This window comes from Oenanthe melanoleuca, chromosome 25 (assembly GCF_029582105.1).
Source record: "Oenanthe melanoleuca isolate GR-GAL-2019-014 chromosome 25, OMel1.0, whole genome shotgun sequence".
Taxonomy (NCBI): Eukaryota; Metazoa; Chordata; class Aves; order Passeriformes; family Muscicapidae; genus Oenanthe; species Oenanthe melanoleuca.
Window position 1 is genome coordinate 4,940,256 of NC_079358.1, and position 22,922 is coordinate 4,963,177.

At 42.8% G+C, this 22,922-nt stretch overlaps 2 protein-coding genes and 1 long non-coding RNA gene across 3 annotated transcripts in view; 1 reads left to right on the forward strand and 2 right to left on the reverse strand.

Annotated features, from left to right (window-relative positions):
• Positions 1–607: 607 nt before the first annotated feature.
• On the forward strand, positions 608–2,017 carry LOC130262976 (uncharacterized). Its single transcript, XR_008842226.1, has 2 exons — positions 608–1,628; positions 1,688–2,017. It is a non-coding gene; the product is annotated as an uncharacterized LOC130262976 (long non-coding RNA).
• Positions 2,018–3,416: 1,399 nt separating this feature from the next.
• On the reverse strand, positions 3,417–5,474 carry LOC130263321 (uncharacterized). Its single transcript, XM_056510826.1, has one exon. The coding sequence runs from the start codon at positions 5,472–5,474 to the stop codon at positions 3,867–3,869; it is 1,608 nt and encodes a 535-aa protein (XP_056366801.1). The 3' UTR covers positions 3,417–3,866.
• Positions 5,475–12,588: 7,114 nt separating this feature from the next.
• Positions 12,589–22,922, reverse strand: part of EIF4A1 (eukaryotic translation initiation factor 4A1) — a 46,740-nt gene continuing 36,406 nt past the window's right edge. The window contains exons 9-10 of the mRNA XM_056510260.1: positions 15,358–15,437; positions 12,589–12,733 (exon numbers count right to left, since the gene is read on the reverse strand). Of these exons, the coding sequence (XP_056366235.1) occupies positions 12,589–12,733; positions 15,358–15,437 (225 nt within the window). The remainder of the gene's footprint in view (positions 12,734–15,357; positions 15,438–22,922) is intronic.

Here is a 22,922-nt window from a genome sequence, read left to right on the forward strand (position 1 = left end):
ATACTCCAGAAAATTGGGATAGAACTCCCAGAAATTCAGGAATTTTGGGAATTTTCCTGTGGACTCGCTGCAGTGCCTCAGTTTCGCAGAAATCCCAGGAATTTTGGGAATTTCACCCCAAAAAATCCCAAGAATTTCCGTCCAAAACCATCGCAGAACCTCCAAAAAATCCCAGGAATTTGGGGAAATTTCCCCCAAAACCCCCAGGAATCTGGGGAAATTTCCCCAAAAAATCCCAGGAATTGCAGGAATTTTCGTATGGATTTGATCCTTTTATGCCCCAAAAAATTGGGATGGGAGCCCCAGAATTCCAGGAATTTGGGGGATTTTCCTGTGGAATCACTCCAGTGCCTCAGTTTCCCAAAACTGTCAAAATTCCTGGGATTTGGGGAATTTTCCTGTGGAATCGATACTTTTATGCCCCAAAAAATTGGGATGGGATCCCCAAATTTCCAAAAATTTGGAGGATTTTCCTGTGGAATCGCTGCAGTGCCTCAGTTTCCCAAAAATCCCAGGAATTGCAGGAATGAACCCCCAAAAAATCCCAGGAATTTGGGAAATTTTCCCCCAAAATCCCAGGAATTCGGGGAAATTTCCCAAAAAAAAAATCCCAGGAATTTGGGAAAATTTCCTCAAAAAATCCCAGGATTTCGGGGAAATTCCCCCCAAAATTCCAGGAATTCAGGGAATTTCACCCAAAAAAATCCCAGGAATTTGGGGAAATTTCCCCCCCAAAAAATCCCAGGAATTGCAGGAATTTTTTGGAACTTTCGTATGGATTTGATCCTTTTATCTCCCAAAAAAAAAATTGGGATGGGAGCCCCAGAATTTCAGGAATTTTGGGGATTTTCCTGTGGAATCGCTCCCGTGCCTCAGTGTCTCACCATGTCCCAAATTCCAAGAATTTGGGGAATTTTCCTGTGGATTCAATCCTTGTGCCCCCCAAAATATTGGGATGGGACCCCCCAGAATTCCAAGAATTTGGGGGATTTTCCTGTGGAATCGCTGCAGTGCCTCAGTTTCCCAAAAATTCCAGGAATTTTGGGATTTTTTTAATGGAATCACTCCAGTGCCTCAGTTTCCCAAAAATTCCAGGAATTTTGGGAATTTTTTAATGGAATCACTCCGTGCCTCAGTTTACCCATGGAAGGTACAAAACCCTCCCAGAATTCCTGGAATTTTTGGGAATTTTATAATGGAATCACTCCAGTGCTTCAATTTCCCAAAAATTCCAGGAATTTTGGGAATTTTTAAATGGAATCACTCCAGTGCTTCAGTTTCCCAGAAATTCCAGGAATTTTGGGAATTTTTAAATGGAATCACTTCGTGCCTCAGTTTCCCAAAAATTCCAGGAATTTTGGGAATTTTTTAATTGCATCACTCCAGTGTCTCAATTTCCCAAAAATTCCAGGAATTTTGGGAATTTTTAAATGGAATCACTCCTTGCCTCAGTTTCCCAAAAATTCCAGGAATTTTGGGATTTTTTTAAATGGAATCACTCCAGTGCTTCAGTATCCCAAAAATTCCAGGAATTTTGGGAATTTTTTAGTGGAATCACTCCTTGCCTCAGTTTCCAAAAAATCCAGGAAATTTTCGGAATTTTTAAATGGAATCACTCCAGTGCCTCAGTTTCCCAAAAATTCCAGGAATTTTGGGATTTTTTTAATGGAATCACTTCGTGCCTCAGTTTCCCAAAAATTCCAGGAATTTTGGGATTTTTTTAATGGAATCACTCCAGTGCCTCAATTTCCCAAAAATTCCAGGAATTTTGGGAATTTTTTAATGGAATCACTTCGTGCCTCAGTTTACCCATGGAAGGTACAAAAATCCCGGCGGGAAATTTGGGAATTTTTTACTGGAACCACTCCGTGCCTCAGTTTCCCTTCCCCCGGGACAGGTACGAACCTTTTTCCCGGTTTTTTTATGGAATTCGTGGGAAAATTTGAGAATTCTCGCTGTGGTATCGCTGGCTTTATTTGTATATATAATATATTGTAATAAACGCGCGCTGATTGGCTGTGCCGCCTGTCAATCATTTCTACGAGGCAGCTGATTGGCTCATCTCGCTGCCATATAAGGGCGGGTTTAAGCGGTGCTGAAAGCTGATTGGTCCTCGCGTGAGTAAGAGGGAAAGGGTAAAAAAAATCTGAAGAAAATGGGAAAAAATGTGAAGAAAACGGGAAAAAAATCTGAAGAGAATGGGAAAAACAATTTTAAGAAAATGGGGAGAAATGTGAATAAAATGGGGAAAAAATCTGATGGAAATGGGAAAAAGTATGAAGAAGATGGGGAGAAAAAATATGAAGAAAATGGGAAAAAATCTGAAGAAAATGGGGAGAAAAAATCTGATGGAAATGGGAAAAAAGTGAATGAAATGGGAGAAAAATCTGAAGAAAATGGGATAAAATATGAAGAAAATTGGAAAAAAATCTCATGGAAATGGAAAAAAATGTGAATGAAATGGGGAGAAAAAATCTGATGGAAATGGAAAAAATGTGAATAACATGTGAGAAAAAATATGAAAAAAATGGGAGAAAATATGAAGAAAATGGGTAGAAAAAATTTAATAAAATGGGAATAAAAAGGGAAAAAATGGGAATAAAATGGAGAGAAAAAATATAAAGAAAATGGGAAAAATTGTGAATAAAATGGGGAGAAAAAATCTGAATAAAATGGGGAGAAAAAAATGTGAATGAAATGGGGAGAAAAAATCTGATGGAAATGGGAAAAAATGTGAATAACATGGGAGAAAAAAATCTGAATAAAATGGGAAAAAATATGAAAATGGGTAGAAAAAAATTAATAAAATGGGAATAAAATGGGAAAAATGGGAATAAAATGGAGAGAAAAAATATAAAGAAAATGGGAAAAATTGTGAATAAAATGGGGAGAAAAAATCTGAATAAAATGGGAAAAAATATGAAAATGGGTAGAAAAAATTTAATAAAATGGGAAAAAATGGGAATAAAATGGAGAGAAAAAAATATAAAGAAAATGGGAAAAATTGTGAATAAAATGGGGAGGAAAAGTATGGAGAAAAAGGGTAGAAAAAACGTGGAGAAAATGGAAAAAAATGGGGAGAAAAAATCTGAAGAAAATGGGAAAAAATGGGAATAAAATGGGGGAAAAAATCTGAAAAAAACCTAAAAAAAAAAAAAAAAAGAAATTCGTCGCTGCGCATGCGCACGGCGGGAATTTGGGCTGCGCATGCGCAATGCTCAACCAGGTGTCTGAGCATGCGCAAAGCGCCATTTTGTTGCTGCGCATGCGCAAAGCGCCATTTTGCTGCTGCGCATGCGCAAAGCGCCATTTTGCTGCTGCGCATGCGCAAAGCGCCATTTTGCTGCTGCGCATGCGCAAAGCGCAGCCCGGCGGTCGCGCATGCGCGTTCCGCCCTTCTTCTCCCCCGTCCTCCCCCAAGATGGCGCCGCCCATGGCGGCCGCCGCCGCTTCGCTCTCCCTCCTCCTCCTCCTCTTCCTCCGCCGCCGCCGCCGCCGCCGCCGCCGCCTCGCCCTCCTGCGCCGCCTCCGCCTCCTCCTCCTCCGCCGCCGCCGCCTCTCCGCGCTGCGCCTCGCCTTCCTCCCCGCCCGCTCCTCCTCCTCCTCCTGCTGCCCCCCTCAGGCCTCCCCGCGGCGGCGGCGCGGCCGCGTCTGGAGCCGCAGCCGCAGCTCCGCCTTCTGGGCCACGGTGCGCGAGAAGTCGCTGGCGGGCCGCGAGTGGAGCCGCCGCTTCCGCCTGCGCCCGGACACCTTCGACGCGCTGGTGTCGCGACTGAGCGCGGCCATCGGGCGTCGCGACACCGCCATGCGCCGCGCCGTGCCGGCCGAGGTGCGCCTGGCGCTGACGCTGTGGCGGCTCGGAGCCGTCACCGAGTACCGGGCGCTGGAAGCCACGTTCGGCGTCTCCCGCAGCTCCGTCTGCAAAATCCTGCGGGACGTCTGCGGGGCCGTGGTCGCGATATTGGGGGCGGAGGAGGAGGAGGAGGAGGAGGAAGAGGAGGAGGAGGAGGAGGGGGGGATGAAGCTTTACCTGCCCAGAGATCCCGAGAGGGTTCGGAGCCTGGGAGGGGATTGGGGGAAGGTTTTGGGGGGAACCTTCGGGATCCCGCAGCGGTCGGGGGCGAAATCGCAAATCCCGGAGGATTCGGGGGTGAAATCACAAATCCCGGAGGATTCCAGAATGGAATCACAAATCCCGGAGGATTCGGGGGTGAAATCACAAATCCCGGAGAATTCCAGAATGAAATCACAAATCCCGGAGAATTCGGGGGTGAAATCACAAATCCCGGAGAATTCCAGAATGAAATCACAAATCCCGGAGGATTCGAGGGTGAAATCACAAATCCCGGAGGATTCCGGCCCAAAATCCCAAATCCCGGAGGATTCCAGGACGGAATCACAAATCCCAGAGAATTCGGGGGTGAAATCGCAAATCTCAGAGAATTCTGGCCCAAAATCCCAAATCCCGGAGGATTCCAGGACGGAATCACAAATCCCCGTGGAATCGGGGTCAAAATCCCAAATCCCAGAGAATTCCAGGATGGAATCACAAATCCCAGAGAATTCTGACCCAAAATCCCAAATCCCAGAAGAATCCAGGATGGAATCACAAATCCCAGAGAATTCTGACCCAAAATCCCAAATCCCAGAAGATTCCAGGATGAAATTCCAAATCCCAGCAGAATCAGGGATGAAATCACAAATCCTGGTGGAATCAGGGTCAAAATCCCAAATCCCAGAGAATTCCAGGATGGAATCACAAATCCCAGAAGATTCAGGGATGAAATCCCAAATCCCAGAGGATTCCAGGATGAAATTTCAAATCCAAGAGGATTCCAGCCCAAAATCCCAAATCCCAGCGGATTTTGAGGAGCAGCTCCAGAAAAATTCGGGATCAAAATCCCAAATCTCGACGGAATTAAAAAATCCAGAGGATCCTGACCCAAAATCCCAAATCCCAACAGATTTTGAGGAGCAGCTCCAGAAAAATTCGGGATCAAAATCCCAAATCCCGACGGATTCCAGGAGGAAATCGCAAAATCCGACGGATTTCGGCCAAAAATTCCAAATCCCGGCGGATCCCGACCCAAATTTTGGTTGGAAATCCCAAAATTCCAGGAGGAGCAGCAGGAAGAGGAAAATCCCAGCAGGAAACGCCCGAAAAAACTCAAAATCACCAAATTCCAGGCGGGAAACTCCAGGAAATTTTGGAAACCCAAAAATCCCGACGGGAAATTTGGGAATATCAGAAATTCCGTCGAAAAAATCCAGAAAGTTTTTGGAGATTTTAGGGGGAAACTCCCAAATTTTGTCAGGAAATTCTGGGAATGCTGAAAATCCGTCTGGAAATTCGGAGGATTTTTGGGAAAACTCCAGGAATTCCCAAACGGCGCCGGAAAATTCTGGAATTCCTCAAATTTCGTCAAAAAATTCCCGAAATTCTGGAATTTCAGCAGAATTCCCTCAAATCCCATCAGAAAATTCCCAAAATTCACAAATCCCATTAGAAAATTCCCAAAATTACGGAATTCCATCAAGAATCTCCCAAAATTCCCAAATCCCACCAAAAAATTCCCAGAATTCCCAAATATCATCAGGAAATTCCCAAAATTCCGGAATTCCATCAGGAAATTCCCAAAATCTTCGTATCCCATCAGGAAATTCCCAAAATCCGTCAGAAATTTCCCAAAATTCCGGAATTCCGTTGGGAATTCCCCAAAATCCTTTAGAAAATTCCCAAAATTCCGGAATTCCGTTGGGATTCTCCCAAAATCCATCGGGAATATCCCAAAATTCCGGAATTCCGTCGGAAATCTCCCAAAATCCTTCAGAAAATTCCCAACATTCCGGAATTCCGTTGGAAATTCCCCAAAATCCTTTAGAAAATTCCCAAAATTCCGGAATTCCGTTGGGATTCTCCCAAAATCCTTCAGAAAATTCCCAAAATTCCGGAATTCCGTTGGGATTCTCCCAAAATCCTTCAGAAATTTCCCAAAATTCCGGAATTCCGTTGGGATTCTCCCAAAACCCATCGGGAATATCCCAAAATTCCGGAATTCCGTTGGAAATCCCCCAAAATCCTTTAGAAAATTCCCAAAATTCCGGAATTCCGTTGGAAATCCCCCAAAGCCCATCGGGAAATTCCCGAAATTCCGGGACCCCCCACCCTCCCCCGGGATTCCCGGAAGTTTCCCGCTCGCCCCTCCCCCACCTGGCGGGGGTCCTGGCCCGGCTGCGGATCCCGGTGCGCGCCCCTCCCCCCCCCCGCGGGGGGCGGGGCGTGGCGCGGGGGGCGGGGCCCGCGGCGGGGGGCGGGGCTGACGCTCCAGGCCACGGTGGACGCGCGGGGCTGCCTCTGGAACGTGGAGTTCCAAAAACCCGGCACCGGGATCCGGGAATCGGCGCTGTTCCGCTGGATGCGGGCCAGGAGCGGCGGGAGGAAAAACGGGAAAAAAACCGGGAAAAACGGCGGGAAAAGCGGCGGGAAAAACGGGAATGATGGCGGGGAAAACGGCGGGAATGATGGCGGGGAAAATGGGAATTCCAGTTGGAGAAATGATGGGGGAAATGGCGGGAAAAACGAGAATTATGGCGAGAAAAATGGCGGGGGAAATGGGAATTTTGGCGGGAAAAATGGGAATTCCGGCGGGACAAACGATGGGAAAAATGGCGGGAAAAATGGCGGGAAAAATGGGAATTATGGCGGGAGAAACGACGGGAATTCCAGTGGGACAAATGATGGGAAAAATGGCGGGAAAAACGGGAACAATGGCGGGAAAAACGGCGGGAATTCCAGTGGGACAAATGATGGGAAAAATGGCGGGAAAACCGGGAATTATGGCGGGGAAAACGACGGGAATGATGGCGGAGAAAATGAGAATTCCGGCGGGAAAAACAATGGGAATTTTGGCGGGAAAAATGAGAATTATGGAGGGAAAAACGACAGGAATGATGGTGGGAAAAATGGGAATTCCGGCGGGACAAATGATGGGGAAAATGGCGGGAAAAACGGGAATTATGGCGGGAAAAACGACGGGAATTCCAGTGGGACAAATGACGGGAAAAATGGCGGGAAAAATCAGAATTACGGCGGGAAAAACGAGGGGAATTTTGGCGGGAAAAGTGGGAATTATGGAGGGAAAAATGGGAATTGCGACGGGAAAAACAATGGGAATTTTGGCGGGAAAAAAGAGAATTCGAGGAGGAAAAACGGCGGGAATTTTGGCGGGAATTCTGGAGGGGAAAACGGCGGGGAAAACAATGGGGATTTTGGCGGGAAAAACGGGAATTCCGGCGAGAAAAACGGCGGGAAAAACGGGAATTCCGATGGGACAAACGGGAATTCTGGAGGGGAAAATGCCGGGAAGAACAACGGGAATTTTGGCGGGAAAAACGGGAATTCCGGCGGGAAAAGCAGCAGGGATTTGGGGGCGGGAAGCAACAGGAATTTTGGGAATTCTGACGGGAGGAACAGCGGGAATTTGGGGAATTCTGGGAATTTCTCCCCACCCCCCGGGAATTCTGGGAATTCCGCTGGAATTTTTGGGAATTCTGCTGGGAATTCCGGGAGTTTGGGGAGCCGCCCCGCCCCCGCCCCCATCCCCGCCTATTTTTTGGGGTCCCCCCGCGACCCCCTCCTGCCTTGGCTGCTGCGGCCCTTCCGGGAGGGGGAGGGGCGGGCCCGGGCGGTGGGGGAGGGGCGATCCCGGAAAATGGGGGAGGGGCTTAACCAGGAAATGGGGGAGGGGCTCTCTCAAGAAATGGGGGAGGGGCTTGACCAGGAATTTGGGGGTTCCCAGGGAGTGGGGGAGGGGCGATCCCGGAAAATGGGGGAGGGGCTTGACCAGGAAATGGGGGAGGGGCGATTCCAAAAATGGGGGGAGGGGCTTAACCAGGAAATGGGGGAGGGGCGATCCTGGGAAATCGGGAGTTCCCAGGAAATGGGGGAGGGGCTCTCTCGGGAAATGGGGGAGGGGCTCTCTCAGGAAACGGGAGGGGGGAATTCCCGGGAAATCGGTGTTTCCCAGGGGGTGGGGGCGGGGCGGTTCCCGCCGGGGGTGGGGGAGGGGCTGTTCAACCGCGCCGCCTCCCGCGCTCTCGGGGCCGCGCTCGGGGCGCTGCGGCGGCTGCGGGGCCGCTGGCGCTGCCTCGGGCACCGCAACGACACCGAGCGGCGCTTCCTGCCCACGCTGCTGCTCAGCTGCGTCCTGCTGCACAACCTGTGCCAGCTCCGGGGGGACCCCCTGCCCCCCGACAGCCCCCGGGCCCCCGGGACGCGGAGCCGGGCACGGAGAGAGCGGGGCGCGGCGGGCGAGGGGGGTGAGGGGGCGGATTTGGGGTCGGATCTGGGAGGTTTGGGGGGTTTAGGGGCGGGTTTGGGGGGCTCGGGGGCGGATTTGGGGGGTTTGAGGTCGGGTTTGGGGTCGGATCTGGGAGGTTTGGGGGGTTCGGGGTCGGATTTGGGGGGTTCGGGGGCGGGATCGGGGGGTTCGGGGGCGGATTTGGGGGGTTCGGGGGTTGATTTGGGGGGTTTGAGGTCGGATTTGGGGAGTTCGGGGGCGGGTTCGGGGGGTTCGGGGGCTGAATTGGGGGGTTTGAGGTCGGATCTGGGAGGTTTGGGGGGTTCGGGGGCGGATTTAGGGGGTTTGAGGTCGGGTTTGGGGTCGGATCTGGGAGGTTTGAGGAGTTTAGGGCCGGATTTGGGGGGTTCGGGGTCAGATTTGGGGTCGGGTTTGGGGGCTGATTTGGGGGGTCCGGGAGCGGATTTGGGGCCGGATTTGGGGAGTTTAGGGCCGGATTTGGGAGGTTCGGGGTCGGGTTTGGGGGGTTTGGGGTCGGATCTGGGAGGTTTGAGGGGTTTAGGGTCGGATTTGGGGGGTTCGTGGTCGGATTTGGGGTTTTTGGGGTCGGATTTTGGGGGCTGGGGGTCGGATCTGGAGGAGGAGGAGGATGAGGAGGAGGGCAGGAGGCTGAGGGAGGCGGTGGTGGCGATGCTGGAGGGCTGAGGGGACGAAATTTGGGGGGTTCAGAGACGTTTTGGGGAGCTCAGAGAGATTTTTGAGGGTTTAGAGATTCCAGGACCCGAATTTGGGGGTCCCAGGTTCTCAAGGAACCAAATTTGGGAGGCTCAGATCCATTTTTGGGGAGCTCAGAGAGATTTTTGGGGGTCCCTGGGGGGTCCAGGAGCCAAATTTGGGGGGCTCAGATCCATTTTTGGGGAGCTCAGAGAGATTTTGGGGGTTTTAGTGATTCCAGGACCCAAATTTAGGGGGCTCAGATCCATTTTTGGGGGGTCAGAGCCGTTTTGGGGGAGCTCAGAGAGATTTTGGGGGTCCCAGGGGGGTCCAGGAGCCAAATTTGGGAGGCTGGGAGGGTCCAGGAGTGAAATTTGGGGGTACCAGGGACTCAAGGTGGAAAATTTGGGGAGGCTCAGCCCCGATTTTGGGGGTTCAGAGGGTCCAGGAGCCAAATTTGGGGGGTTCAGAGCCATTTTTGGGGAGCTCAGGAGGAATTTTGAGGGTTTAGAGATTCCAGGACCCGAATTTGGGGGTCCCAGGTTCTCAAGGAACCAAATTTGGGATTTTTGATCCATTTTTGGGGAGCTCAGAGAGATTTTGGGGGTCCCTGGGGGGTCCAGGAGCCAAATTTGGGGGTTCAGATCCATTTTTGGGGAGCCCAGAGAGATTTTTTGGGGGCTCAAATGGTCCAGGAGGGAAATTTGGGGGACTCAGACTCAAATTTTGGGGTTCAGACCCAAAATTTGGGGGATTTAGACCCAAATTTTTGCTGCTCAGATTAAAATTTGGGGGATCCAGACCCAAAATTTTGGGGTTTCACTCAAATTTGGGGGATTTAGACCCGAATTTTTGGTGCTCAGATTAAAATTTGGGGGATTCAGACCCAAAATTTTGGGGTTCACTCAAATTTGGGGGATTCAGACCCAAATTTTTGGTGCTCAGATTAAAATTTGGGGGATCCAGACCCAAAATTTTGGGGTTCAGACCCAAAATTTGGGGGTTCAAAATAAAATTTGGAAGTTTAGACCCAAAATTTGGTGATTCAGACCCAAATTTGGGGGATTAAAAACCCAAAATTAAGAAAATTTGGGGGTCCTGGAAGAATTTTTTTATTTAATTTTTGGGCTCCTGGAAGATCCAAACCCCAAATTTTGGGGTGAAAACCCCAAATTTTGGTGTTTTGAAGAATCCAGGGCCCAAATTTTGATTTTTTTTTTTTTTTTTGTGTTTTTTTTACCCAAATTTTGTCCCCAAAATTTTTTTGAATCCCCCCAAATTTTTTTTTTCCCCCACCCCTCCCCCCCTCCTTTTCCTCCACCCCTCCCCCACCCTAAAAACGAAATAAATTTCTCAAATTTTGTCCCAAAATCGTTTTTTTTTTTATTATTTGAATAAATAAACGTTACAAAAGGGGGGTGGGGGGAGGGGAGGGTGAGGGGGGACCCCCAAAAAGTGACGTTTATCCAAAAAAAAAAATTCCCAAAAAATGGTTTAAAAAAGTGAAAAAAAAAGTGATTTTTATCCTCAAAAAATTGGGATAAAAATGGGGAAAAATCCTTAAAAATTTTGGGGGAAAAAAGGTTGAATTAGGGGTTTAAAGCACCTCAAAATAAAATCCCAAAATTCATCAAAAATTTGGGAAAATTGGGAAAAAATTGAGGGGGGGGAGGGGCGGGTTTGGACCCCTTGAAAAAGTGACGATTTTTGGGAATAAAAAACCCTAAAATTGACCTAAAAATGGGAAAAAAGGAAGGGGAAGGGGAAGGAATAAAACAGCCCAAAAAGTTCCATAAAAATGAGGTTAAAAAGTGGAAATTTGGGAAAAAAATGGAGGAAAAAATTGGGAAATTTGGGGGAAAATTTGGGGAAAAAATTGGGAAATTTGGGGGGAAAGTGGGGGAGGGGCAGAGGTGAAAGCACCACTGGAAAGTTGTAAAAATGACCCGAAAAATTGGGGAAAAAAAATAAAAATTTGGAAAAAAATACCCCAGGAAGAAAAAAATCCCAGGATGGAAACGGAAATAAAACCAGAAAAATAAACTGGGGGGGAAAAAATGGAAAAAAAAACCCCAAAAAAGGGGAAAAAATCCGGGAAAAAGGGGAAATGTTGGAGAAAAAAAAAACAGAAATAAACCCAGAAAAAATAGAAATTAACAATGGGAAAAAAGGGGGAAAAAAAGAAAAAAAATCAGGAAGAAATGGGAAAAAAAATCAGAAAAAATCTAAAAAAAAAATGGGAAAAATATATAAAAAAACAAACATAAAAAACCCAGAAAAATACAGAAAAAAGTCTGAAAAAAATAGGAAAAAAATCAGAAAAAAATGAGAATAAATTAGGAAAATATGTGAAAAAAACTGAAAAAAATATCAGAAAAAATGAGGGAGAAATCAGAAACAAATCGAAAAAAAATCCAAAAAAAAGGGAAAAAGGTCTGAAAGAAAATGGGGAAAAAAACACTCAGAAAACAATCAGAAAAAAGTTGGGAAAGAATTGGAAAAAATCAGGAAAAAATCAGAAAAAAATTAGAAAAAAAAAATCAGAAAAAGACCAGAAAATAACAGGAAAAAATCAGAAAAAAATCAGAAAAAAATTAAATCAGAAAAAAAAGGGAAAAAAATGTTTTTAAATGGGGAAAAAATGGGAAAAAAATCGAAAAAAATGGGAATAAAATTAAAAAAAAAATCAGGAAAAAAACCAGGAAAAAAACGGGAGAAAAAATGGAAAAAAAATCAGAAAAAAGTGGGGAAAAATCTGAAAAAAAAAGGAAAAAACTGTGAAAAAAATTGGAAAAAAGGGGTAAAAATGAGAAAAAAATTTTAAAAATTCATAAAAAGTGGGGAAAAAGCCAGAAAAAAATCGGAGAAAAATAGAAAAAAAATTGAAAAAAAATCAGAAAAAAAATCAGAAAAAATATTGAAAAAAATTGGAAAAAATTCGGAAAAAAAACAGAAAAAGATCGGAAAAAAATAAAAAAAAAATTGGAAAAAAATCGAAAAAAAATCGGAAAGAAAAATAGAAAAAAAGGCAAAAAAAATCAGAAAAAAATGGGAAAAAACGGGAAAAAAATCAAAAAAAATGGGAAAAGAAGGGAAAAAAATCGAAAAAAATGGGGAAAAAAATCGAGAAAAAAATCGAAAAAATGGGAAAAAATGGGAAAAAAATCGAAAAAAAATGGGAAAAAATGGGGAAAAAATTGAAAAAAAAATGGGAAAAAAGATCAGAAAAAAAAATCGGAAAAAATGGGGAAAAAATTGGAAAAAAATGGGAAAAAAATCGAAAAAAAATCGGAAAAAAATCAGAGAAAAATGGTAAAAAAATGGGAAAAAATGGGAAAAAATAGAAAAAAAAATCAGAAAAAAATCGAAAAAAATTGAAAAAAAAAGGGAAAAAAATCGAAAAAAAATGGGGAAAAAATTAGAAAAAAATCGAAAAAAAATGCGAAAAAAATGGGAAAAAAATGGGAAAAAAATAGAAAAAAATCGAAAAAAAATCGGAAAAAAATGGGAAAAAATCGAAAAAGAATGGGAAAAGAAAGGGAAAAAGGGGGCAGGGGGGGATGAGGGCTCGGGCTCAGATGAGGTCGGCCACGTTGAGCGGCATCTCCTCGATGGCCGTGTTGTAGAACGTCTCGATGTCCCGCAGCGTCCGTTTGTCCTCCTCCGTCACCATGTTGATGGCCACGCCCTTCCGGCCAAAGCGGCCCCCGCGGCCGATCCTGGCGGGAAAGGGTTAAAAATTATCGGGGAGGGGAAAAAATGATTGGGGAGGGGAATAAAATGGTTGGGAAAGGGAAACAAAATTATTTGGAAAGGCAACAAAATGATTGGGAAGAGAATGGCAGCAAAATGATTGAGAGGGGAAAGGAAATAAAATTATTGGGGAGGGAATAAAATGATTGGAGAGGGGATAAAATGTTTGGAAAGGGAATAAAATGGGAAGGGAAAGGGAAGAAAATGATTTGGAATGGGAATAAAAATTATTGGGGAGGGAATAAAATGATTGGGAAGGGAAAGGGAACAAAATGATTGGGAAGGAATAAAATGATTGGGAAGGGGATAAAATGATTGGAAAGGGAATAAAATGTGAAGGGAAAGGCAGCAAAATGATTGGGAAAGGGAAGAAAATGATTGAGAATGGAATGGTAATAAAATTACTGGAAAGGGAATGGCAATAAAATGATTGGAAAGGGAATAAAATGGTTGGGGAGGGAAAAAAATGACTGGGAAGGAAAAGGCAGCAAAATGATTGGAGAAGGGAAAGGGAACAAAATGACTGGGAAACGAATAAAATTATTGGGAAGGGGATAAAATGATTGGGAAGGGAAAGGGAATAAAATGATTGGGAAAGGAATAAAATGATTGGAAAAAGGAATAAAATGATTGGAAAAGGGAATAAAATTATTGGGGAGGGGATAAAATTATTGGGGAGGGAATAAAATGATTGGAGAGGGGATAAAATGTTTGGAAAGGGAATAAAATGGGAAGGGAAAGGGAAGAAAATGATTTGGAATGGGAATAAAAATTATTGGGGAGGGAATAAAATTATTTGGAAGGGAATAAAATAGGAAGGGAAAGGCAGCAAAATGATTAGGGAGGGAATAAAAGGATTGGGAAGGGAATAAAATGACTGAGAAGGGAATGGCAACAAAATGATTGGGAAGGGAATGGAAAAAAATTATTGGGAAAGGGAAAAAAATGATTGGGAAGGGAATAAAAAGATTTGGAATGGGAATAAAATGATTGGGAAAGGGAAAAAAAATCATTGGGAAAGGATTAAAATGATTGGGAAGAGAACAAAATGATTGGGAAGGGAATAAAATGATTGGGAAAGGAACAAAATGATCAGGAAAGGGAAACAAAATTATTGGAAAGGCAACAAAATGATTGGGAAAAGAATGGCAGCAAAATGATTGGGAAGGGAATAAAATGATTGGGGAGGGGAATAAAATGATTGTAAAGGGGATAAAATTATTGGAAAAAGGAACAAAATGATCAGGACAGGGAAACAAAATTATTGGAAAAAGAATGGCAGCAAAATGATTGGGAAGGGAATAAAATTATTTGGAAGGGAATAAAATGATTGGGAAGGAGAAGGGAATAAAATGATTGGAAAAGGGAATAAAATTATTGAGTGGGGAGGGGATAAAATGATTGGAAAAGAAATGGTTGGGAAGGGAAAGGAAATAAAATGGTTGGGAAGGGAATAAAATGGTTGGGGAAGGGAATAAAATGATTGGGGAAAAATCCATTTTTTTCCCTTCCAAAACCTCCCAAAAATTCCAATTTCTCTCCCAGAACCCCCAAAATTTCGGGGTTTTTTTTGCCCCTCCCCCACTCCCTTGGCCCCTCCCCTTTTCCACAAGCCCCTCCCCCACCGTTTAAGCCCCTCCCCCAACCCTTTAAATCAATTTTTTTCCTTCAAAAACCCCAAATAAATCCCAATTTCTCTCCCAGAACCCCCAACATTTCGAGGTTTTTTTTGCCCCTCCCCCACTCCCTTGGCCCCTCCCCTTTCTCCCGGGCCCCTCCCCCACCGTTTAGCCCCTCCCCCAACCCTTTCAATCCAATTTTTTCCTTCAAAAACCCCCAAAAAAATCCCAATTTCTCTCCCAGAACCCCCAAAATTTCGGGGTTTTTTTGCCCCTCCCCCACTCTTTTGGCCCCACCCCCTTCCACCAAGCCCCTCCCCCACCGTTTAAGCCCCTCCCCCAATCCTTCAAATCCATTTTTTTCCTTCCAAAACCTCCCAAAAACCCCAATTTCTCTCCCAGAACGCCCAAAATTTCGGTTTTTTTTGCCCCTCCCCCACTCCCTTGACCCCTCCCCTTTTCCACAAGCCCCTCCCCCACCGTTTAAGCCCCTCCCCCACCGGTTAAGACCCTCCCCCTTTTTTCCCCTCCCCCAATCCTTCAAATCCATTTTTTTTCCCTTCCAAAACCTCCCAAAAATTCCAATTTATCTCCCAGAACCCCCAAAATTTCGGTTTTTTTTTGCCCCTCCCCCACTCCCTTGGCCCCTCCCCCAACCCTTTAAATCCATTTTTTTTCCTTCAAAAACCCCAATTTTTCTCCTAGAAACCCCAAAATTTCGGTGTTTTTTGCCCCTCCCCCACTCCCTTGGCCCCTCCCCTTTTCCACAAGCCCCTCCCCCACAATTTAAGCCCCTCCCCCAACCCTTTAAATCCATTTTTTTCCCTTCAAAAACCCCAATTTCTCTCCCAGAACCCCCAAAATTTTGGGGTTTTTTTGCCCCTCCCCCACTCCCTTGGCCCCTCCCCTTTTCCCCAGGCCCCTCCCCCACCATTTAAGCCCCTCCCCCCCGTTCAGCCCCTCCCCCTCACCGGTGGATGTAATTCTCCCGGTTGGTCGGGAGGTCGTAGTTGATCACCAGCGACACCTGCTGGACGTCGATGCCCCGGGCCTGGGGGGGATTTGGGGAGAAATCGGGGAAAAACGGGAAAATTGTGAAATTTGGGGGAAAAAAAAACAAAATTTGGGGGGAAAACGGGGAAAAATTTGGGGGAAAATCCTGAAATTTGGGGAGAAATAGGGAAAAAAAATGCCAAAATTTGGGAGGAAATTGGAAAAAAAAATCACAAAATTTGGGGAGAATTGGGGGAGAAGTTTAAGGGAAAATGCCAAAATTTGGGGAAAAAAGGGGAAAAATTTGGGGGAAAATGCCAAAATTTGGGGAGAAATTGGGAAAAAAAATTGCCAATATTTGCGGAGAATTGGGGGAAAATGCCAAAATTTGGGGGAAAACGAGGTAAAATTTGGGGGAAAATGCCAAAATTTGGGAGGAAATTGGGAAAAAAATCCCAAAATTTGGGAGGAAATTGGAAAAAAAAAATCACAAAATTTGGGGAGAATTGGGGGAAAAGTTTAAGGGAAAATCCCAAAATTTGGGGAAAAACAGGGAAAAATTTGGGGGAAAATGCCAAAATTTGGGAGGAAATTGGAAAAAAAAAATCCCAAAATTTGGGGGAGATTTCAGGGGAAAATAACAAAAAAATTGGGGGGAAATCCCAAAATTTGGGGGGAAACTGGGGAAAACAGGGAAAAATAAAAGAATGTGAAATTTAGGATGTTTGGGGAGAAAAAATCCCAAAATATGGGGAGAAATTGGGAAAAAAATCCCAAAATTTGGGGAGAAATTGGGAAAAAAATCTCAACATTTGGGGAGAATTGGGGGAAAAGTTTGGGGGGAAATCCCAAAATTTGGGAGGCTTAGGGGAAAAATTTGGGGGAAAATGCCAAAATTTAGGAAGAAATTGGGAAAAAAAACCTCAACATTTGGAGAGAATTAGGGGAAAATCCCAAAATTTGGGGAGAATTGGGGGAAAAATTCCAAAATTTGGGAAGAAATTGGAAAAAACTCCAACATTTGGGGAGAATTAGGGGAAAATCCCAAAATTTGGGGAGAAAACGGGGAAAAATTTGGGCGAAAATGCCAAAATTTGGGAGGAAATTGGAAAAAAAAAATCACAAAATTTGGGGAGAATTGGGGGAAAAAATCTGGGGGAAAATAACAAAATCTGGGGAAAAACGGGGAAAAATTTGGGATAAATCCTGAAATTTGGGGAGAATTTGGGAAAAAAAATACCCCAACATTTGGGGAGAACTGGGGGAAAATTTGGGGGAAAATGCCAAAATCTGGGGAAAAACGGGGAAAAATTTGGGGGAAAATCCTGAAATTTGGGGGGAAATTGGGAAAAAAAATCCCAAAATTTGGGGGAGATTTCAGGGGAAAATAACAAAAAAATTGGGGGGAAATCCCAAAATTTGGGGGGAAACTGGGGAAAACAGGGAAAAATAAAAGAATGTGAAATTTAGGGAGTTTGGGGAGAAAAAATCCCAAAATTTGGGGAGAAATTGGGAAAAAAATCCTAAAATTTGGGGAGAATTGGGGGGAAAAATCTGGGGGAAAATGCCAAAATCTGGGGAAAAATTTGGGATAAATCCTGAAATTTGGGGGGAAATTGGGAAAAAAAAATCCTCAACATTTGGGGAGAATTGGGGGAAAAGTTTGGGGGAAAATCCCAAAATTTGGGGAAAAACAGGGAAAAATTTGGGGGAAAATGCCAAAATTTGGGGAGAAATTGGGAAAAAAATCCCAAAATTTGGGAGGAAATTGGAAAAAAAAAAATCCCAAAATTTGGGGAGAATTGGGGGAAAAGTTTGGAAGAAAATCCCAAAATTTGAGGAAAAACAGGGAAAAATTTGTGGGAAAATGCCAAAATTTGGGAGGAAATTGGAAAAAAAAAAATCCCAAAATTTGGGGAGAATTGGAGGAAAAGTTTAAGGGAAAATCCCAAAATTTGGGGAAAAATTGGGAAAAAAAATTGTCAATATTTGGGGAGAATTGGGGGAAAATGCCAAAATTTGGGAGGAAATTGGGAAAAAAATCCCAAAATTTGGGGAGAAATTGGAAAAAAAAATCTCAACATTTGGGGAGAATTGGGGGAAAAGTTTGGGGGAAAATCCCAAAATTTGAGGAAAAACAGGGAAAAATTTGGGGGAAAATGCCAAAATTTGGGGAGAAATTGGGAAAAAATCCCAAAATTTGGGAGGAAATTGGAAAAAAAAAATCCCAAAATTTGGGGAGAATTGGAGGAAAAGTTTGGAAGAAAATCCCAAAATTTGAGGAAAAACAGGGAAAAATTTGTGGGAAAATGCCAAAATTTGGGAGGAAATTGGAAAAAAAAAAATCCCAAAATTTGGGGAGAATTGGAGGAAAAGTTTAAGGGAAAATCCCAAAATTTGGGGAAAAATTGGGAAAAAAAATTGTCAATATTTGGGGAGAATTGGGGGAAAATGCCAAAATTTGGGGGAAAATGCCAAAATTTGGGAGGAAATTGGGAAAAAAATCCCAAAATTTGGGGAGAAATTGGAAAAAAAAATCTCAACATTTGGGGAGAATTGGAGGAAAAGTTTAAGGGAAAATCCCAAAATTTGGGAGGTTTTAGGGGAAAATTTGGGGGAAAATGCCAAAATTTGGGGAGAATTGGGGGAAAAAATCCCAAAATTTGGGGGAGATTTCAGGGGAAAATAAAAAAAATTGGGGGGAAATTGGGAAAAAAAGGGAAAAATAAAAGAATCTGAAATTTAGGGAGTTTGGGGAGAAAAAAATCCCAAAATTTGGGGAGAAATTGGGAAAAAAAATCCCAAAATTTGGGGAGAAATCGGGAAAAAATGGGAAAAATCTGAAATTGGGGGAGAATTGGGGGAAAATGCCAAAATTTGGAGGGAAAACGGGAAAATTTGGGGGAAAATGCCAAAATTTGGGGGAAAACGAGGTAAAATTTGGGGGAAAATGCCAAAATTTGGGAGGAAATTGGGAAAAAAATCCCAAAATTTGGGAGGAAATTGGAAAAAAAAAATCACAAAATTTGGGGAGAATTGGGGGAAAAGTTTAAGGGAAAATCCCAAAATTTGGGGAAAAACAGGGAAAAATTTGGGGGAAAATGCCAAAATTTGGGAGGAAATTGGAAAAAAAAAAAACCCAAAATTTGGGGGAGATTTCAGGGGAAAATAACAAAAAAATTGGGGGGAAATCCCAAAATTTGGGGGGAAACTGGGGAAAACAGGGAAAAATAAAAGAATGTGAAATTCAGGATGTTTGGGGAGAAAAAATCCCAAAATTTGGGGAGAAATTGGGAAAAAAATCCCAAAATTTGGGGAGAAATTGGGAAAAAAATCTCAACATTTGGGGAGAATTGGGGGAAAAGTTTGGGGGGAAATCCCAAAATTTGGGAGGCTTAGGGGAAAAATTTGGGGGAAAATGCCAAAATTTAGGAAGAAATTGGGAAAAAAACCTCAACATTTGGAGAGAATTAGGGGAAAATCCCAAAATTTGGGGAGAATTGGGGGAAAAATTCCAAAATTTGGGAAGAAATTGGAAAAAACTCCAACATTTGGGGAGAATTAGGGGAAAATCCCAAAATTTGGGGAGAAAACGGGGAAAAATTTGGGCGAAAATGCCAAAATTTGGGAGGAAATTGGAAAAAAAAAATCACAAAATTTGGGGAGAATTGGGGGAAAAAATCTGGGGGAAAATAACAAAATCTGGGGAAAAACGGGGAAAAATTTGGGATAAATCCTGAAATTTGGGGAGAATTTGGGAAAAAAAATACCCCAACATTTGGGGAGAACTGGGGGAAAATTTGGGGGAAAATGCCAAAATCTGGGGAAAAACGGGGAAAAATTTGGGGGAAAATCCTGAAATTTGGGGGGAAATTGGGAAAAAAAATCCCAAAATTTGGGGGAGATTTCAGGGGAAAATAACAAAAAAACTGGGGGGAAATCCTAAAATTTGGGGGGAAATTGGGGAAAACAGGGAAAAATAAAAGAATGTGAAATTCAGGATGTTTGGGGAGAAAAAATCCCAAAATTTGGGGAGAAATTGGGAAAAAAGTCCCAAAATTTGGGTAGAAATTGGAAAAAACTCCAACATTTGGGGAGAATTGGGGGGAAAATTCCAAAATTTGGGGAGGTTTAGGGGAAAAATTTGGGGGAAAATGCCAAAATTTGGGAAGAAACTGGAAAAAAAAAAATCACAAAATTTGGGGAGAATTGGGGGAAAATTCCAAAATTTGGGGAGAAATTGGAAAAAACTCCAACATTTGGGGAGAATTGGGGGGAAATCCCAAAATTTGGGAGGTTTTAGGGGAAAAATTTGGGGGAAAATGACAAAAACTGGGAGGAAATTGGAAAAAAAAATCTCAAAATTTGGGGAGAATTGGAGGAAAAGTTTAAGGGAAAATCCCAAAATTTGGGGAAAAATGGAGAAAAATTTGGGGGGAAAATCCTGAAATTCGGGGAGAAATTGGGAAAAAAAAAATCCCAAAATTTGGGGGAGATTTCAAGGGAAAATAACAAAAAAATTGGGCGGAAATCCCAAAATTTGGGGGGAAACTGGGGAAAACAGGGAAAAATAAAAGAATGTGAAATTTAGGGAGTTTGGGGAGAAAAAATCCCAAAATTTGGGGAGAAATTGGGAAAAAAATCTCAAAATTTGGGGAGAATTGGGGGGAAAAATCTGGGGGAAAATGCCAAAATCTGGGGAAAAATTTGGGATAAATCCTGAAATTTGGGGGGAAATTGGGAAAAAAAAATCCTCAACATTTGGGGAGAATTGGGGGAAAAGTTTGGGGGAAAATCCCAAAATTTGGGGAAAAAACAGGGAAAAATTTGGGGGAAAATGCCAAAATTTGGGGAGAAATTGGGAAAAAAATCCCAAAATTTGGGAGGAAATTGGAAAAAAAAAAATCCCAAAATTTGGGGAGAATTGGGGGAAAAGTTTGGAAGAAAATCCCAAAATTTGAGGAAAAACAGGGAAAAATTTGTGGGAAAATGCCAAAATTTGGGAGGAAATTGGAAAAAAAAAAATCCCAAAATTTGGGGAGAATTGGAGGAAAAGTTTAAGGGAAAATCCCAAAATTTGGGGAAAAATTGGGAAAAAAAATTGTCAATATTTGGGGAGAATTGGGGGAAAATGCCAAAATTTGGGAGGAAATTGGGAAAAAAATCCCAAAATTTGGGGAGAAATTGGAAAAAAAAATCTCAACATTTGGGGAGAATTGGGGGAAAAGTTTGGGGGAAAATCCCAAAATTTGAGGAAAAACAGGGAAAAATTTGGGGGAAAATGCCAAAATTTGGGGAGAAATTGGGAAAAAATCCCAAAATTTGGGAGGAAATTGGAAAAAAAAAATCCCAAAATTTGGGGAGAATTGGAGGAAAAGTTTGGAAGAAAATCCCAAAATTTGAGGAAAAACAGGGAAAAATTTGTGGGAAAATGCCAAAATTTGGGAGGAAATTGGAAAAAAAAAAAATCCCAAAATTTGGGGAGAATTGGAGGAAAAGTTTAAGGGAAAATCCCAAAATTTGGGGAAAAATTGGGAAAAAAAATTGTCAATATTTGGGGAGAATTGGGGGAAAATGCCAAAATTTGGGGGAAAATGCCAAAATTTGGGAGGAAATTGGGAAAAAAATCCCAAAATTTGGGGAGAAATTGGAAAAAAAAATCTCAACATTTGGGGAGAATTGGAGGAAAAGTTTAAGGGAAAATCCCAAAATTTGGGAGGTTTTAGGGGAAAATTTGGGGGAAAATGCCAAAATTTGGGGAGAATTGGGGGAAAAAATCCCAAAATTTGGGGGAGATTTCAGGGGAAAATAAAAAAAATTGGGGGGAAATTGGGAAAAAAAGGGAAAAATAAAAGAATCTGAAATTTAGGGAGTTTGGGGAGAAAAAAATCCCAAAATTTGGGGAGAAATTGGGAAAAAAAATCCCAAAATTTGGGGAGAAATCGGGAAAAAATGGGAAAAATCTGAAATTGGGGGAGAATTGGGGGAAAATGCCAAAATTTGGAGGGAAAACGGGAAAATTTGGGGGAAAATGCCAAAATTTGGGGGAAAACGAGGTAAAATTTGGGGGAAAATGCCAAAATTTGGGAGGAAATTGGGAAAAAAATCCCAAAATTTGGGAGGAAATTGGAAAAAAAAAATCACAAAATTTGGGGAGAATTGGGGGAAAAGTTTAAGGGAAAATCCCAAAATTTGGGGAAAAACAGGGAAAAATTTGGGGGAAAATGCCAAAATTTGGGAGGAAATTGGAAAAAAAAAAAACCCAAAATTTGGGGGAGATTTCAGGGGAAAATAACAAAAAAATTGGGGGGAAATCCCAAAATTTGGGAGGCTTAGGGGAAAAATTTGGGGGAAAATGCCAAAATTTAGGAAGAAATTGGGAAAAAAAACCTCAACATTTGGAGAGAATTAGGGGAAAATCCCAAAATTTGGGGAGAATTGGGGGAAAAATTCCAAAATTTGGGAAGAAATTGGAAAAAACTCCAACATTTGGGGAGAATTAGGGGAAAATCCCAAAATTTGGGGAGAAAACGGGGAAAAATTTGGGCGAAAATGCCAAAATTTGGGAGGAAATTGGAAAAAAAAAAATCACAAAATTTGGGGAGAATTGGGGGAAAAAATCTGGGGGAAAATAACAAAATCTGGGGAAAAACGGGGAAAAATTTGGGATAAATCCTGAAATTTGGGGAGAATTTGGGAAAAAAAATACCCCAACATTTGGGGAGAACTGGGGGAAAATTTGGGGGAAAATGCCAAAATCTGGGGAAAAACGGGGAAAAATTTGGGGGAAAATCCTGAAATTTGGGGGGAAATTGGGAAAAAAAATCCCAAAATTTGGGGGAGATTTCAGGGGAAAATAACAAAAAAACTGGGGGGAAATCCTAAAATTTGGGGGGAAATTGGGGAAAACAGGGAAAAATAAAAGAATGTGAAATTCAGGATGTTTGGGGAGAAAAAATCCCAAAATTTGGGGAGAAATTGGGAAAAAAGTCCCAAAATTTGGGTAGAAATTGGAAAAAACTCCAACATTTGGGGAGAATTGGGGGGAAAATTCCAAAATTTGGGGAGGTTTAGGGGAAAAATTTGGGGGAAAATGCCAAAATTTGGGAAGAAACTGGAAAAAAAAAAAATCACAAAATTTGGGGAGAATTGGGGGAAAATTCCAAAATTTGGGGAGAAATTGGAAAAAACTCCAACATTTGGGGAGAATTGGGGGGAAATCCCAAAATTTGGGAGGTTTTAGGGGAAAAATTTGGGGGAAAATGACAAAAACTGGGAGGAAATTGGAAAAAAAAATCTCAAAATTTGGGGAGAATTGGAGGAAAAGTTTAAGGGAAAATCCCAAAATTTGGGGAAAAATGGAGAAAAATTTGGGGGGAAAATCCTGAAATTCGGGGAGAAATTGGGAAAAAAAAAATCCCAAAATTTGGGGGAGATTTCAAGGGAAAATAACAAAAAAATTGGGCGGAAATCCCAAAATTTGGGGGGAAACTGGGGAAAACAGGGAAAAATAAAAGAATGTGAAATTTAGGGAGTTTGGGGA

Bases quoted from the DNA above. Each gene is read 5' to 3' on its own strand.
- LOC130263321 (XM_056510826.1), bottom strand. From the start codon at position 5,474: ATGGGATTTGAGGGAATTCTGCTGAAATTCCAGAATTTCGGGAATTTT.